Source organism: Caretta caretta, chromosome 5 (assembly GCF_965140235.1).
Source record: "Caretta caretta isolate rCarCar2 chromosome 5, rCarCar1.hap1, whole genome shotgun sequence".
NCBI classification, from domain to species: domain Eukaryota; kingdom Metazoa; phylum Chordata; order Testudines; family Cheloniidae; genus Caretta; species Caretta caretta.
Window position 1 is genome coordinate 91,829,847 of NC_134210.1, and position 17,815 is coordinate 91,847,661.

Here is a 17,815-nt window from a genome sequence, read left to right on the forward strand (position 1 = left end):
GATCAATTTACCCTAAAATCCTTCTTTACCAAGGAAACCTACATCTTTTTCTTAATAACTTAAACTCCAGTTTTGAAAGTATTAAAACAGCATTAAAAGGAGCAAATTCTTACCAAGCAGCAAAAACAAGTATCCATTATCCCAATCATCTGAGGTAAAGATAGATCTTTAATTTTAATGATGCCATCCTTAAAAAGAAAAAAAATGTGAAAGCGATAGATTACACAAACAATAGATACGTCATTCTTTGCACAGCAGAAAGGGAATTTTAAAGAATACAACATTAATTTAATTTTAAAAGTTCATCAACCATGATATTTGTATTTGGTTGGTTTTGTTGATCTAGGACCCTATAAAATTAATAGCAATGAAAAACGTGTCACTAGTCTTTTGTGTACTTTTACCCTATACTCTTTTATTATGTAGGGTAAAAGTATATATACATGTACACTGTGTTTCTCAAACTAGGGAACCCGACTGAAAAGGGGGGTCGCAAGCCTCTTGTAAAGGAGTTGAAGTATTGCTGCTCTTACTTCTGTGCTGCCTTCAGAGTTGGGTGGCCAGAGATCGGCAGCTTCCAGGTCTGAATGCAGCGCTGCAGTGTTGCATAGTACGGTATTGCCACCCTTACTTATGTGCTAGTGCTGCTGTTGGCACTGCATTCAGAGCTGGGTGGCTGGAGGACAGCAGCTGCTGGCTGGGAATCCAGCTCTGAAGGCTGCACTGCTCCTGGTAGCGATGCTGCCTTCAGAGCTCAGCACCCAGCCAGCAGCTGCCGTCCTCCAGCTATCCAGTTCGGAAGGCAGTGCAGAAGTAATGGTGGCAATACCATTACATCCCCCAACGCCCGCACACACAATAGTTCTGCAACCCCCTTCTGGGTCGGGACCCCCCAGCTTCAGAAGTGCTGACTTAAGGGCTTTACGTTTGTATTTTGCCATTTTTCAATAAATATTCATGCTTTGTTACAACGCTGTGAAATTTGAGATTTAAACATCTGAAATAATGAAATTCAAAATTTTTAAAATACTATGACCATGAAATTTACAAAAATGGACTGTGAATTTGGTAGGGCCCTATTCATGACTGTGGAAACCACACCTTTGGAATTATGAAGATTTTTGCAGTAGATATCATGGTGATGAGCACATTACAAAAAAAAGTCACACTGATAGGTAGAAACAGACAAATATATCTCAGCAGTTTCATTCTAGCATCATTAAGCAGCCTGTAGAAGTTATAAAACTGGTTAAACTAACATTTAAAAATATGCACCATAGATGCAAAAACTGGATTAATAAACAAGGGCCAGTCTTATAAGAAACTTCATGCGTGCAAATGCCTGCAGAGAGCTCCACTGACTGCAGGATCAAAGCCTAAAAGATGATACCTTACCAGTTAGGAAGCCATTTGTTCAATGCACCCAAATCCACATTTTGAAAAATCAGGAAGGTATTCTTAGAGTTGCTTCTCTTTTGACTCTTTCAAAATGTTTGCTTTTTCTTATCTAACTACGGTGACTGAATACCACAAGATGGATGCAGAATCTTTCAATTTTACTTCATCAGTTCAATTTGAGGACATCAGTAGTGAAAGATCATCATCAGAGTGCTGCTCCATGGCCTTTGTTAAATTACTTGGCCTCCGTCCAGTTCCTAGTGAACAGGAATCCACATTATCAAATCCAGTGTCAATTTACAATATCAGTAGAGAGACCAAGTACTGAATGGGCAAGGAGACTGAAATATCCTTTCAGCAGAAAGGACTAGATAATCTAATAAATCTTCATCTCAGAAGCATACAATTGGGAAGCATGGGGAAACTTATATTGCAGTTATCTGTATTGTACTTATTCTGTAGATGAATAGGGCTTCAAATTCTAAAGCATGTTATTTTTTCTGAAAATATCTGAAGGGAAAATATCATAATACAAGTTCTCTATTAAATGTTGAAACATTCAGTCTACATAGGTCATTGATGTGATTGTTGAAGTTGTGCATAGCTATGGTTTATTAAAACTCTACTTTTCTTTTTTAAGGCAGCATAAACAGACAATAAAAAGGAGAAAAGGAAGGAAGGGACACCAACCTTGATAGCTTGCTCAAAGTTAAGAACCTTTCGATTAACTTGGTTTCCAATCATGCCAGCATCCATCTTGGGATCCATCATTTCAATAGCAGACATGGCTTCAAAAAGACCAAAACTAAGGACAACAATGAAAAGCAACAAACACTTAGTATACAATCATTTAATTTGCACAAAGCAATGGATTTCCACACACTATCATCAGGCACCAGTATCAAACTATTAAATACTGAGACACTGACAAGTGATGTGTTTTGAGCTTGCCATTTGTCAACACACTAGCTAAGACTGTCAAGAGTGACTACTGATGTTAGGTGCCCAATCTGAGGAACCTTATAAGGACCTAATTTTTATGGAGTCTCAAGTCCTCTTGAAAATCCTGGGATTTATTTTAAACTGAAGAGCACTTCTTTAGCCAAATACCCAATTACTAAGTATCTGTGCCTACGTGTATGTACCTTCACACACACACACACACACACACACACAGACAGAACTCATAATACATATCGTCCCCTTAGAGACCGACCATTATGTATATCTGATAGCTTTAACTGATTTTAACTAAAACAAACTGGTCTTGATTATGCCACAACCAGAGAAAACATTTACGTTTCTACCCCAACAAACAAGAAATACAGAATTCATGTTTTAAGCCTCGGTTTTATTTTTAAACAGTTTAATACAAATCATGCAGAAACAATCCAGTTTCTGACACTATATTCTGTTGCTGTCATAATGGTTAATCCTGCTAATAAATGTGTAAGATAACATTCAGGTTAAAGCTGGTATATGGAAAACAACAGACAAGGCCTCAACTTTGGCATATAATCTACTCAGCAAGCCTGGTGCACAGCCTTCAGAAAGTAGAAGCCACACAAAATACTGCTGCAAAATGTAGGCCGATGCTTACTTCCTACTGACTTTAATGATTTGATGTATAATTTTTGTACAAAAATATTATTTTTGAAGCATCTGATATACATTTGACTAATAATGTTATCTTTGTTAACATGGTATTAACACCTGAAAAATATTTTTCTGACAAGATAAAAATACTCAGATGGTTGAAAGTTTCATGGAAGTGATTCTGAGATCAGTGGAATCTAAGCACATGTTCATTCAAGTGCTTTGCTGAATCCAAACCTCAATCCTGTCATCCTTACACTATATATTACCCATTATTTATGTTAAAATGACAGTGACATTTTAAATGATAGATTTCATGATTTTAAGGAAACAAAGGAGTGAGAGCAGCAGAATAAAGAAAACTTAAAGAAAAAATATCAGACTTTAACAAACTCAGATTTCCTAAGTAAGGTCCATGAGAAGAAAATCTAAGGGAAGGAGGACTTCAGAAGAGCTGTCAGTTTCTCAAGGAGACAATATTAAAGGCACAACTGCAAATTATTCTGATGCAAAGGAAATATAGGAAGACTAGTAAGAGGCCAATATTGCTCCACCAGGAGCTCTTTTATGACCAGAAAAATCAGAAAGCACTCCTACAAAAAGTATAAAAAGATTGCATATAAGGACAAAATCAGAAAGACTAAGTATCTTGTTGGTCACTAAATACTAATATATATTACTCCCATCTCAAAAATTATATCCCAATGGGATACTCACAGCTTGTCATGAAGCAGTTCTCCCAACTTCAATTCTAGAAGGAACACAACAGGACAAATCATTAATTTGGATATTACTCTAAAGCAGCTCATCACAGATATTTAACCAAACAGCTTGCTCGACTGGCTAAACAGGCTTTACCTTACAAAAGAAGGAGATACAGAAGAAAGGCATGCATTGTTGCTCTTTGATGTATATTATGATGCTGAAGGCAAAATATAATACCAAATGTGACAGTGTGACGTAAAGATCTCTTAATGCAACTGGAAGAGGACACAGGGATAGATGGGTCCCCTGGATTCACCAAAAGAATGTCATGTAAGGTCGCCAATGAAAGCCTATGTCACACAGGTCATCATAATCACTGTGAGCTATATGTATAGAAAAAACATGAGGAGTTAGGAATATATGTTGCAAATCATGTTTCTAAACCTTGCAGCTAAAGGCAGGATACTCTATGGTAGTGTGCCTAGAGACAAACTTCTCAAGATAGGTGGTGGGAGACAACAACTCCTTGGTGAACCTCACAGTAGAAATCTATTACCACAAAGAGGCAAATGCTAATGAAGATCTGACAGAGACTATAGAAGGAAACTAACAAGAAGAGGTAAACAGTGCAGGAGCGATGGGAAAATCATGTTTTCAAGTGACGGTCAAAGGTCTGGTCTATCTATGGGAGCAGAGAGGCGTTCTGGCATCTTTCAATCTGTGAAGACAGGTTGCCAGTAAGACTGATTTTATGAAAAGGGGATCTCAGCCATTCTTAACTCAAAATGCTGGGAATCTTGTAAGCTGGTGCATGCTATTCCTTTGGAAGCATAGATTCTGACAGTTCTGTGAATGTTCAGTGGAACTGGAGCTGGGCACTCCAGAGGAACGCTTGCAGAACTTGGGGGTTGGTGTGTGGCTATCTCTAACCTGTACAGAGACAGCGAGGCCTCTGGAGACTTGAAGGATAGTGCTTTGTGTTGCCAGAGGCTGATGGAGTCAGGGAGCTGAACAACAGAAGGCACAGACAAGACTTCCACACACTAAGTACAGGTGGTAGCGAGGTGCCTCACAACCAGGGTGCCCCTTGGAAGTGTCAGAGACAGATAATGGCAATTTCCTGCAAATATCCTCATAAAACCTTATTGAATTAAGTTTAAGTAACTTTGGGATCCATTGCATTAAATGCAAAGTTCATATATAATTGTGGTCTGGATTGTACGTAACCTCTCTAGGGAACGGATGTGACGTGAGACGTGGGGGTCCAAAGGACTATACTGAAAATATACCAGACAAAAATGGACTCTGAGGACAGTAAGTGCATTTCCAGGGAAACGCCTAAGGAGAGATTAATGTACATTCCTACCTCCGGTTATGCAAAAACCCTTACACCCTGAAGAGAGGGTGATTGCTGATTATCTGTTCCCAGAGGTTGGAGATCAAAGGCCTGAGCTGTATAAAGAAACAGGCTGACCTGTTGGTTAGGAATCTGAGATAGTTATGAACTTGTAACAATGGAGAAAACCCAGTTGTGGATTTTCAAAGACTGACCTACTAGAGCTCAAGGGTGGAGTTGGGGTGACTTCTGGTAAGCTTTTTAGCATGCATGTAGGTTCTTTTATTATTTTTAATATGTTTTACTTGTAATGGTTTTACCTTAAAAATAAATGTGCTTGCTTAGAAAGAATTGTGTGGTAACTTGTAACTGCCGGCAATTACACTGTTCATAGCCATTGGAGAGAAAGCAAAGCACAGATGCTGGCCTGTTTAGGCAGTCTGGCTTGCTGGAAATATATCAGTGTAAATCAGGGAGCTGTGCAGCCCTAACATCCCAATCAGGAGGGAAAGAGACACATGTCTCCTCCCAAGAGGAGTGATGGCTGGGAGTACCCTTGGTGGACTAAGAGGAAATACAGGCATAGTTACCATGAAATGTGACACCACCTGCTCAATGCCATCACCCAAGGCACTCCCTTTGTGCCATTCCAACAATTCAAAGGGAACTTAAAATTGGTCTAAGACAGCATTTGAGGATCCCCCTTCTAGATTAGTAAGGAAATCCTCATATGGTGCATGCAAAATAATGTGTGTAACATACTAGTAGAAAGTTATTTTTGATTTAATGTTGCACCAAGGGTCAGTTTAAAAATTACGCACAAGGCAAATTAACTCTGAGTAGCAATCTTAACAGTAACTGAAGGTATTTTTCTCCCAATAACCCGAACGTATTACCTCTCATGAGAAACTTATCAGTTTTGATTCAATTGCAGAAATGAATAAAAATCAGCACTGGACAGTCGATTTCTAGGATACAGGGCTGTGTTCAATCTAGATAAATTTGACAGTTCCAGGAAAACAGGAGACAGGTCCAGTATGGATAAACAAGATTTCCCAGTAGCAGCCGTGTTAGTCTGTATCCGCAAAAAGAACAGGAGTACTTGTGGCACCTTAGAGACAAACAAATTTATTTGAGCACAAGCTTTCATGGGCTATAGTCCACTTCATCGGATGCATGCCACCCAATGAAGTGGGCTGTAGCCCACGAAAGCTTATGCTCAAATAAATCTGTCTCTAAGATGCCACAAGTACTCCTGTTCTTTTAACAGAATGAGAAAAACCATAAGGAGGAAAGCAGCCTGAAAAATGGAAGGAGGTTTATATCTTCTGAAGAGGGTTGCTCATCTCATGGACCCCAATCCCACTATAAACTTGACACAGGCAGACTCTTGAATCTGCATACTTCCAATAAAGTCAATGGAGTCTACCCGTACTGAGCTCATTGCAGGAGTGGAGCCTTAGACTGGAAGGCAACTTCAAGAATTATGGTTGGGCTTCTTAAAAATTGGAATCCTTAAGAGTCTAAGAAGTACAACTTACCTCTACAGGCCTCTTCAAATTCCTGGGTAATATCGATCCAGTTTGTATTACCCTTTTCCATCTTGTCAGGTATATTGAGCTCCCATCCTGAATCATCATCTTCTACTGAAGCTTTCATAACCATAATATTGTACCTATAAATACAAATCATAGATCAAGAATAAACTATAGAAAGTATTTAATGGGAACCAATGCTTATCTTGCATAAGGAAAAAAAATGAACTAGTCAGATGTAAATTCAAAGGGCAACATTGAAGGTTCAACAGCCCATAATTTGACAACTCCTTTAAAAAGGATGTTATCTCTTTCAAAATTTCCCCTGAATAGATTTTACTATATAAACTCAAAAACCAGGACTGCAAAATGTTAATATCACTACTCCTTGACTGGACAACCATTAATAAAGTTACATACTCAACCTGAAAGACAATCAATTTTTAAAAAAAGCTTAAAGGAATTTTGGGTATTAAACATTTAATTTTTGAAGTTTTATAATAAGCAAAAATCTCTCTCTCTCTCTCATTGCTATGCGAAAGACCCAAAACAAGAAGAATCTGTGAAACTGACTACAAACGGAACACAGTCAGGTGTACAAAGTAAGTCACTTTTGCAGTAATAGTAATCTTAGTGTAACTTGCAAGCACATTCAGACTCAAATATTATTTTTAAACTGTGCATCATAAAAGGTAACCTATTAAGAATGAATTAAAATATTAGTCTTGTGTCTGAAAAGGCCTGTAGGCTTCCTCCCTACCTCTGCTTGTTTTACTTTAGATATATCAGAAATGTCAAGCCTAGTCTTCCCTGGTTTTGCTGGAGTTCCTCTGAGAGGTATGGATGATTCTCAGCACTAACATCCCTCAGTTAAAAGCTACGCTGGACATTTAGTGAAGATGTCCCGTAAATAATGTTAGTCACCTAAGAACCAAAATTCAAGAGTTTTAAAACAGGTAGTTTAAAAGCCCCTTCCCCTTTCGATTGCTATGTCCTAATAAGGAGGAGAGGATGGAAAGTGATAAAATACAGGAGGATCTAATGAGAAACAGACAAATGAAAAAAAGTCCCATTCCATTATGTCATGCAATAGGGGACAGCCAAAAAATGCCAAGTTTTTAAAATGCTTATATACCAATGCTAGAAGTCTAAATAATAAGATGGGTGAACTAGAGTGCCTAGTATTAAATTAGGATATTGATCTAACAGGCATCACAGAAACTTGGTGGAATGAGGATAATCAATGGGACACAGTAATAGCTGGGTACAAAATATATCAGAAGGACAGAACAGGTCGTTCTGGTGGGGGAGTGGCACTATATGTGAAAGAAAGCGTAGAATCAAATGAACTAGAAATCTTAAATGAACTAAATTGTACTATAGAATCTCTATGGATAGTAATTCCAAGCTTGAAAAATAAGTATATAGCAGTAGGGCTATATTACAGACCACCTGACCAGGATGGTGTTAGTGACTCTGAAATGCTCAGGGAGATTAGAGAGGCTATTAAAATAAAAAACTCAATAATAATAATGGGGGATTTCAACTATCCCCATATTGACTGGGTATACATCACCTCAGGAAGGGATGTTGAGATAAAGTTTCTTGACACCTTAAATGACTGCTTCTTGGAGCAGCTAGTCCTGGAACCCACAAGAGGAGAGGCAATTCTTGATTTAGCCCTAAGTGGAGCACAGAAGTGAATACAGGGAAGAAGTCCCTGAAGTGAATACAGCTGGACCACTTAGTAATAATGACCGTAATATAATTAAATTTAACATCTCTGTGGCAGGGAAAACTCCACAGCAGCCCAACACCATAGCATTTAATTTCAGAAAGGGGAACTACACAAAAATGAGGAGGTTAGTGAAACAGAAATTATAAGGTACAGTACCAAAAGCAAAATTCCTGCAAGCTGCATGGAAACTTTTAAAGACACCGTAATAGAGGCTCAACTTAAATGTATATCCCAATTTAAAAAACATAATAAGAGAACCAAAAAAGAGCCACTGTGGTTAAACAACAAAGTAAAAGAAGCAGTGAGAGGCAAAAAGGCATCCTTTAAAAAGTGGAAGATAAATCCTAATGAGGAAAATAGAAAAGAGCATAAACTCTGGAAATGAAGTGTAAAAATATAATTAGAAAGACCAAAAAAGAATTTTGAAGAACAGCTACCCAAAGACTCCAAAAGTAATAGCAAATATTTTTTTAAATACATCAGAAGCAGAAAGCCTGCTAAACAACTAGTGGGGCCACTGGATGATCAAGATGCTAAAGGAGCACTCAAAGACAATAAGGCCATTGCGGAGAAACTAAATTAATTCTTTGAATCGGTCTTCATTGTTGAGGACGTGAGGGAGATTCCCAAACCTGAGCCATTCTTTTTGGGTGACAGATCTGAGGAACTGTCCCAAATTGAGGTGTCATTAGAGGAGGTTTTGGAACAAACTGATAAACTAAACAGTAATAAGTCTCCAAGACTTGATGGTATTCACCCAAGAGTTCTGAAGGAACTCAAATGTGAAATTGCAGGACTACTGTTATCTGTAATCTATCATTTAAATCAGCTTCTGTATCAAATGACTGGAGGACAGCTAATGTGATGCCAATTTTTAAAAAGGGCTCCAGAGGTGACCCTGGCAACTACAGGCCTGTAAGCCTCACTTCAGTACAGGGCAAACTGGTTGAAACTATCATGAAGAACAAAATTGTCAGACACATAGATGAACATAATTTGTTGGGAAACAGTCAATGTGGTTTTTGTAAAGGGAAATCAGGCCTCACCAATCTACTAGAATTCTTTGAGGGGGTCAACAAGCATGCGGACAAAGGAGATCCAGTGGTTATAGTGTATTTAGATTTTCAGAAAGCCTTTGACAAGGTCCCTCACCAAAGGCTCTTAAGCAAAATAAGCAGTCGTGGGATAAGAGAGAAGCTTCTCTCATGGATTGGTAACTGGTTGAAAGATAGGAAACAAAGGGTAGGAATAAATGGTCAGTTTTCAGAATGGAGAGAGGTAAATAGTGGGATCTGTACTGAGCCCAGTCCTATTTAACATATTCATAAACGATCTGAAAAAAGGGGTTAACAGTGAGATGGCAAAATTTGCAGATGATACAAAACTACTCAAGATAGTTAAGTCCCAGGCAGACCGTGAAGAATGACAAAAGGATCTCACAAAACTAGGTGACTGGGCAACAAAATGGCAGATGAAATTTAATGTTGATAAATGCAAAGTAATGCACATTGAAAAACATAATCCTAACTATACATATACAATGATGGGGTCTAAATTAGCTGTTACCACTCAAGAAAGATCTTGGAGGCATTGTGGATAGGTCTCTGAAATCATCCACTCAATGTGTAGCGGCAGTCAAAAAAGCAAACAGAATGTTGGGAATCATCAAGAACAGGATAGGTAAGACAGAAAATATCATATTGCCTCTATATAAATCCATGGTACGTTCCCACCTGGAATACTGCATGCAGATGAGGTCACCCCATCTCAAAAAAGGTATATTGGAATTGGAAAAGGTTCAGAAAAGGGCAACAACAAATGATTAGGGGTATAGAATGGCTTCCGTATGAGGAGCGATTAATAAGACTAGGACTTTTCAGCTTGGAAAAGAGGTGACTAAAGGGGGGGACATGATAGAGGTCTATAAAATCATGAGTGGTATAGACAAAGTAAATAAGGAAGTGTTATTTACTCCTTCTCATAACACAATCCATGGCTATTAGCCAGGATGGGCAGGAATGGTGTCCCTAGCCTCTGTTTGTCAGAAGCTGGGATTGGGTGACAGGGGATGGATCACTTGATGGACCTTTGGTCTGACCCAGTACAGCCGTTCTTATGTTCAGCCTTCCCTCTCCAGCTTTGGTGCTGCCACCATTTCACTAGTTCTCCAATAATCGTGGGGGGCAGAGAATAGTGGGGGGGAGAGCGGGGGAACTGTTAAAATAAATAAGTGAAACCAGATCTTCCTTACAGAAGCGAACAGGAGATACAGAGGCCGATTGTTTTTCCCTTGGCTGGTCACCTGTGACACCAGCGCCAAGTTGCTGCAGTTCCCAATGGGAGGACACCACGGGGGGTAGCACTGCCAGCGGTGGGGATGAACGCAGGCGCCTCCGCCGGCACCCCAGTGACCCTGCCCTGGCCCTGTCGGCCCCGCGCGGGCAGCTCGCAGGCCAGGCGCCGCAGCGGCCGCGGCACGGGACAGCGGCTGGCCTGGCGGGGGCCCCAGCAGGCAGGCCTGCAAGGGACTCCGTACCACACGCGCGCCCAAGCCCGGCCCAGCCCACGAGTGGCCCCTCCCACGCCGGACAGGGGGCTTCACCTCTCGGGGCCGCGCGGGGCCCTGTGCGGGTCACGCCCCTGTCACCTCACCGTGCCCGTTGCCTCCGTCTCGCGCAGCAACCAGCCAAGGCACCCCCTTCGTTCGGAGCTCGGCCCTGCTGCTGCGCATGCGCAAAATCACCCCGTGCTCCTGGCAGGGCGGCATTTCACGAGCAGGTTCTAACGCATGCGTGCACAAGCCTCCACCTCCCAGGAGGACCGGCGCGGGTGGGGTGTAGCCTGCGGTTGCTCATGCGCAAACCCAATAAACCGCCCCCGGGGAGCTTAGTTCACTATGAACAGGGGACGGACGGAGAGGGGGTGTGTGGCTGGGGGAGGAGGGGTGAGGAGTGGGACTCCTGCACGGTGCGGTCCGGCTCGGACCCTGGCCGGCCTCCTTCTTCTTTGCACCTGGGCGAGTAAGGTTGCTGCTCCCCCTGCGGGTCCATAGGGTCTATATGTACTGTGCTGTCCTCCCTCCCAGACTTTGAAGGCTGTAACGTAACCACATGTAAAACTCTGTTCTTGACGCATCGTCCCACAAGCCTTCAATTTTCCCTAAATGATGCTCCTGTGTTATGCTTATAAGAAGCACACAGGATCTTTATAGGGAAGAAGGCAGCACAGTGCATTTATTGAGAATACAACAGTTAGCCTATGCTTTTCAGTCACACACACACGCTCTCTTTGTGTCTCTCCTGCTAGTTGATGTTTATAGTTACCAGTCCAGAGTATGGATCAATCTAGTGGCCAGCCAGATTGGTTGTAGAGAGGAGCAGGACTCTGTCAGTGGTGATCCAGTGCTCCTGGAGTGTGGCAAGATGAACCCAAAGTCCCATGGCCAAGCACCTTGTTCTTATAGTCTTTTTTTCTCTTTTGAAGTCTATGGATGTTGCTGTGTCAGTTTGTGACCAGTTACTACTTAACTGGTAAAAAGAAAAGGAGTACTTGTGGCACCTTAGCGATTAACCAATTTATTTGAGCATAAGTTTTCGTGAGCTACAGCTCACTTCATCGGATGCATACTGTGGAAACTGCAGAAGACATTATATACACAGAGACCATGAAACAATACCTCCTCCCACCCCACTCTCCTGCTGGTAATAGCTTATCTAAAGTGATCAGTCTCCTTACAATGTGTGTGATAATCAAGTTGGGCCATTTCCAGCACAAATCCAGGTTTTCTCACCCTCCGCCCCCCTACACACAAACTCACTCTCCTGCTAGTAATAGCCCATCCAAAGTGATCACTCTCTTTACAATGTTTATGATAATCAAGGTGGGCCATTTCCAGATTATCATGCACATTGTAGGGAGAGTGGTCACTTTGGATAAGCTATTACCAGCAGGAGAGTGAGTTTGTGTGTGTGTGTGTTTGGGGGTGGGGGGGGGTGAGAAAACCTGGATTTATGCTGGAAGTGGCCCACCTTGATTTTCATACACATTGTAAGGAGCGTTGTCACTTTGGATAAGCTATTACCAGCAGGAGAGTGAGTTTGTGTGTATGGTTTTTGGAAAAAGGGGAGGGGGGGGGGCTGAGAAAACCTGGATTTGTGCTGGAAATGGCCCACCTTGATTATCATACACATTGTAAAGAGAGTGGTCACTTTGGATGGGCTATTACCAGCAGGAGAGTGAGTTTGTGGGGGGGGGGGGGGACGGAGGGTGAGAAAACCTGGATTTGTGCTGGAAATGGCCCAACTTGATTATCATACACATTGTAAGGAGAGTGATCACTTTAGATAAGCTATTACCAGCAGGAGAGTGGGGTGGGAGGAGGTATTGTTTCATGGTCTCTGTGTATATAATGTCTTCTGCAGTTTCCGCAGTATGCATCCGATGAAGTGAGCTGTAGCTCACGAAAGCTTATGCTCAAATAAATTGGTTAGTCTCTAAGGTGCCACAAGTACGCCTTTTCTTTTTGCAAATACAGACTAACACGGCTGTTACTCTGAAACCTACTTAATTGGTGTATCTTTTGATGTAAAAAGAACAGGAGTACTTGTGGCACCTTAGACTAACGGATTTATTAGAGCACAAGCTTTTGTGAGCTACAGCTCACTTCACCGAATGCTGTAGCTCACGAAAGCTTATGCTCTAATAAATTTGTTAGTCTAAGGTGCCACAAGTACTCCTGTTCTTTTTGTTGGTACAGACTAACACAGCTGCTACTCTGAAACCTTTTTGATGTAAACATTTCAATACACCTCTGAGAGGGTCATCATGTCCTGGTTCCAATTTAATCAATTGTCCTGTCTTTAGGGGTGCCAGCCTTCACCTCAGGGTCATCAATCTGCCTTTCCTTCAATATGGAAGTGCTTTGATGATTCTCTGGTGTCGTTAAATCTCTTTACTCCTTCCTTGACCATCTGGCTATAACAATGGCCTCCGCACCTTATTTTTTCCTGATGCATATATTCCTCATTCACACAAACAGTCTTTTTACAGAGACCTTTGAGAATTTATTTTGAATCTCCTTAACATAGACACAATACAAGATCCTGTCTCTTACTTACTAAACCTTAAAACAAAGAAATGTATATTTAACTAGAGTGCCTAATTTGTAATACATATAGGAAACTGTAGAAGGGTGGTCACCTGCTCCTGTCCTGAAGGGCTTAAAACAGCCCAGGGGAAGGCTGTGGCTGGGGCAAGCAGCCCAGGCTGAGTGGGGGGGAAAAGGCTCAGCTGGGCCCATGCCCCAATCAGGGCCTAGCTGGCCCTTATAAGAGGGCAGTGGGCCAGGAGCACAGAGGTGCTCTCTCTCAGGCCTTTTGAGAGGGAGGGACCTGGCTGCTATGAGCTGAGTAGGGTACCTAGACTGGAGCAGGGCTAGGGGAAGGCCAGAGGAGCTGGGGAGATCCGGCCTGGAAACCCCCCAGGCTGCAGGCCTAATCTAAGGCCAAATAGGTACTGAGGTTGCAGGGGGCAGCCAAGGAGAGGCAGAGGCAACAGTTCCAACCCCCCCTGCCTGTAATGACTGCCGTGTACACTGCAGTCTGCCCCAGTGAACAGGGGCTAGGTGGTGACTGGCAGTAGCCATATACTGAGGTGAGGTGGAGTTGGGGGTTCCCTGGGGAGGGGAGACCCAGAGACTGTGGGGGTACTGCCAGGGGGCAGCCTTCAAGGGAAAGGGCACCAGGGTCCAGGAGGGACACGGGGCCAGTGAGAGGAGACACATCAGCCGACAGAGGGCGCTCCGGAGGCTGGCGAGCTAATTCCCTGTACGACTAGCAGGAGGTGCTGCAGGGGTGAGTCTCGCATCGCTACAGAAACCATAGTAGACATCATAACTTATCCTAAAACAAAAGAGTGACCATAATCAATCATAAGGATTGTTCTGGTCTGTCCCTGCCTTAACATCAGTACAGTCACTGGCAGTCTGTCAGGTGCATTTCTACCAATGTTCCAGAGGGTCATTCCTTTCTGCTATTCAAAAAGAGTGGCTGGCAGGATGAAATCAAATCATACATTAAATTCTCATAGTACAATTATAAAATCCTGCTCCTACACCTGCAATGGTGTTCTTACTGCCAAATTTAAGTGGGAAACCTCCATCCAGCAGCATGTCCCCATCTTCCTGCTTTATTACAAGCCCCAGGATGACGAGAGCACTAGTCATTTGCTGCTTTGAATTAGAGTAGATGGTAGATTCTCTGTAACTTGGAAGTCTTTAAATCAAGATTTGAGGACTTCAGTAACTCAGCTAGAGTTTGAGTCTATTACAGGAGTGGATGGGTGAGGTTCTATGGCTTGCAATATGTGGGAGGTCAGACTAGATCATGATGATGCTTTCTGGCCTTAAAGTCTATGAGAGCCAAAGGCTACAGCTCCTTCAGCCTGTGTATTACTATTATTATTTCTCATGTATTCCTAACAGAGGAGGGAGTGATGCCTGTAAATCCATAGCACAACCGTGAGCACTTGAACCCAGATCTGTGCGTGATCTGTAGCCATCCCGGGATTCACCCAGTCATCAACATTTTGATCACTTGGTCCACCAATAACACTAGGTACTTCTATGGACCTGTCCATCTGACAACCTCAAACCACTTTACAAAGTTAACATTAATGGATTTATGTAAAGCACCTATCAAAGTGTGATCATCATATTATAATAGTAAAGATGAAATAAACTGTATCCTTGTCTAGACTCTCAGCCGAATCATGGAATCATAGAAATGAAGGTTTAGAAAGGGACCTCAAGAAGTCATCTAGTCCATTCCCCTGCGCTGAGGCAACAGTAAATAGTATCTGGCAGATGTTTATGTAAGCTGCTCTTAAAAACCGTCAAAGACAGGGATTCCACAATTTCCCAAGGTAAAATGTTTCAGTGCTTAATTATTCTTATAGTTAGAAAGTTTTTCCTAATATTTAACCTAAATCTTTCTTGCTGCAAAATAAACCAATTGCTTCTTCTCCTACCTTCAGTGGATATGGAAAACAGTGGATCCCTATTGTCTTTATCACACCCTTTTACATATTTGACGACTGTTACTGTGTCTCCTCTCTAGACCGGTGATTTTACAACCTTTTTTCATTTGCGGGCCCCTAAAAATTTTCGAATGGTGTTGCAGATCCTTTGGATATCTTAGACATAGTCTGTGGACCCCCAGGGGTCCATAGATCACAGATTGAAATAGGATACATTAACAGGAATGTCATATTAGAGCGGGGGTTGGCAACCTTTGGCACGCAGCCCATCATGGTAATCCACTGGTGGGCTGCAAGATGTTTTGTTTACATTGACCGTCCTCAGGCACAGCCCCGTGCAGATCCCAGTGGCCACGGTTTGCTGTTCTCAGCCAATGGGAGCTGCGGGAAGCGGCGCAGGCCATAAGGACATGCTGGCCGCCACTTCCTGCAGCTTCCATTGGCTGGGAACAGCAAAGTGCAGCCACTAGGAGCTGCAGAGGCTGTGCCTGTGGATGGTCAACGTAAACATAATGTCTCGTGGCCTATCAGCGGATTATCGTGGTGGGCCGTGTGCCAAAGGTTGCTGACCCCTGTATTAGAGAGACAATGTGGGTGAGGTAATATCTTTTATTGGACCAACTTCTGTTGGTGAGAGAGACAAGCTTTTGAGCCATACAGAGCTCTTCTCTTCAGGTCTGGGAAGGGCAAGGGACAAGGTGGAACAGATTGTTTAGCATAAATAGTTAGCACATATTATAAAGGGACCATTTAAGATAGAGTGGCCCGTTAACACTCTGCAGTCATAGAACAAAAAGATAGAGTTAGGGGGTTACCTTGAATTGTCCTTTACAATATATGCTAGCTACTTATGCTAAACCATCTGTTCCACCTGGCATTTTGCTGTGATGCTGGGAGTACTCTTCCCAGACCTGAAGAAGAGCTGTGTGTGGTTCTAAAGCATCTCTCTCACCAACAGAAGTTGGTCCAATAGAAGATTACCTTTCCCACCTTGTCTCTCTAATGTGACATTGCAGTTAATACACCCCAGAATATTTGCCTTTTTCACAACAGTGTCAGTGTTGACTCAGGCTTGGTCTACACTACAGAATTAGGTTGATGTAAGGCAGCTTATGTGAACCTAATTATGCCAGTGTCTACACTAGAATGCTGCTTTTATGGGAGTAAGTGGCCTGCTACACTGATATAATAACTCCACCTCCACAAGAGCTGTAGTGCTTATGTCGGTGTAGTTAGGGCGATGCAGTGTCCCTGTAGACACTTACATTGGCTGTCATTCTTGTCAGTTTCAGGGCGGCCTCCTGCTCCCAGCAGCAGCTGGGGCTCACAGCTGGAGCCATGAAACCCACAAGAATGTTAGTTTCACTTCTGGTAGGCTCCAAAGCCCAGCGCTGGGCTCACAGCTGGCCACCGCCACCCCAGCTGTCACCCGGGTGCCCCGTTTACAGCTGGAGCCACCACCCCAGGGCGACAGCCCAAGCTGTGAGCCTAGCACTGGGCTCAATTTCACAGCAAGGAGCCTCCAAATTGTGAAATTGACATTCTTATCAGTTTCACAGCTCCAACTAGGAGCCCCATACTGCTGCTCTGAGCCAGAGGGAGCCATGAAACTGACAAGAATGTCAATTTCACTCCTGGTAGGCTCTGTGCTGTGAAATTGAGGGGGCATCAGGCTTGCAGCTTGGGCTGTTACTTCATGGTGGGTGGGGGCTCCATTTATGAGCACCACACGACTGTCAGTGCTTCACATTCGGCTGTCAATGCCCACAATGCCTGACTTCAGTCAGTGCTAGCACTCCTCGTGTGGACACCAACAGTTGATTGAATTACTGTGGTGGCTGTAGGTCTACCTAAATTAAGTTGACCTAATTTTGTAGTACAGACAAGCCCCCAAATTCAATTTGTGATCCACTATAACCCACAGATCCTTTCTGCAGTAGCACTGCCTAGCTAGTTATTCCCATTTTATATTTGTTCATTTTTTTTTCTTCCTAAATACAGTACTTTGCATTTGTCTTTATTTAATCTCATCTTATTGATTTCAGACCAATTCTCCAATTTATCAAGATCATTTTGAATTCTAACCCTGCCCTCCAAAGTGCCTGCAACCACTCTGAGCTTGGTGTCATTTGCAATCCTTTTAAGTGTTCTCTCTACTCCAACATCCAAGTGATTAATGGAAATACAGAATAATATTAGACCCAGGATAGTCTTCTGCAGGCTCCCATGTTAAAAATTGGTTCAGCTGCACCCACTGCTGACACCTGTTGACAACAAGCAAATTTTGTAATGTGAACAAGGCAGGGAGATGCTACTAGAAAATAGTCATATTTCCTTTGACATGGAGATGATGACTGTATCCAGCTCAATACTCTGTTGTAAGGCGAGATCGTTGTTCTTGAGTCAGTTTACTCAGGTCCTGTTTCATTATTTTATTTTCTGTTACTAAAGGAAAATTAGTTTAGCTTTCTT

The 17,815-nt window shown here is 42.5% G+C and overlaps 1 protein-coding gene across 2 annotated transcripts in view; it reads right to left on the minus strand.

Annotated features, from left to right (window-relative positions):
- Positions 1 to 11,088, minus strand: part of NAA35 (N-alpha-acetyltransferase 35, NatC auxiliary subunit) — a 42,583-nt gene extending 31,495 nt beyond the window's left edge. The window contains exons 1-5 of one of the 2 annotated variants that reach the window (XM_048849696.2): positions 10,961 to 11,088; positions 6,577 to 6,710; positions 3,712 to 3,745; positions 2,089 to 2,203; positions 114 to 188 (exon numbers count right to left, since the gene is read on the minus strand). In XM_048849696.2, the coding sequence (XP_048705653.1) occupies positions 114 to 188; positions 2,089 to 2,203; positions 3,712 to 3,745; positions 6,577 to 6,700 (348 nt within the window). In that variant the 5' untranslated portion in view covers positions 6,701 to 6,710; positions 10,961 to 11,088. Of the gene's footprint in view, positions 1 to 113; positions 189 to 2,088; positions 2,204 to 3,711; positions 3,746 to 6,576; positions 6,711 to 10,910 lie in introns of both variants that reach the window. The other variant, XM_048849697.2, reaches the window with a different exon arrangement.
- Positions 11,089 to 17,815: the final 6,727 nt, after the last annotated feature.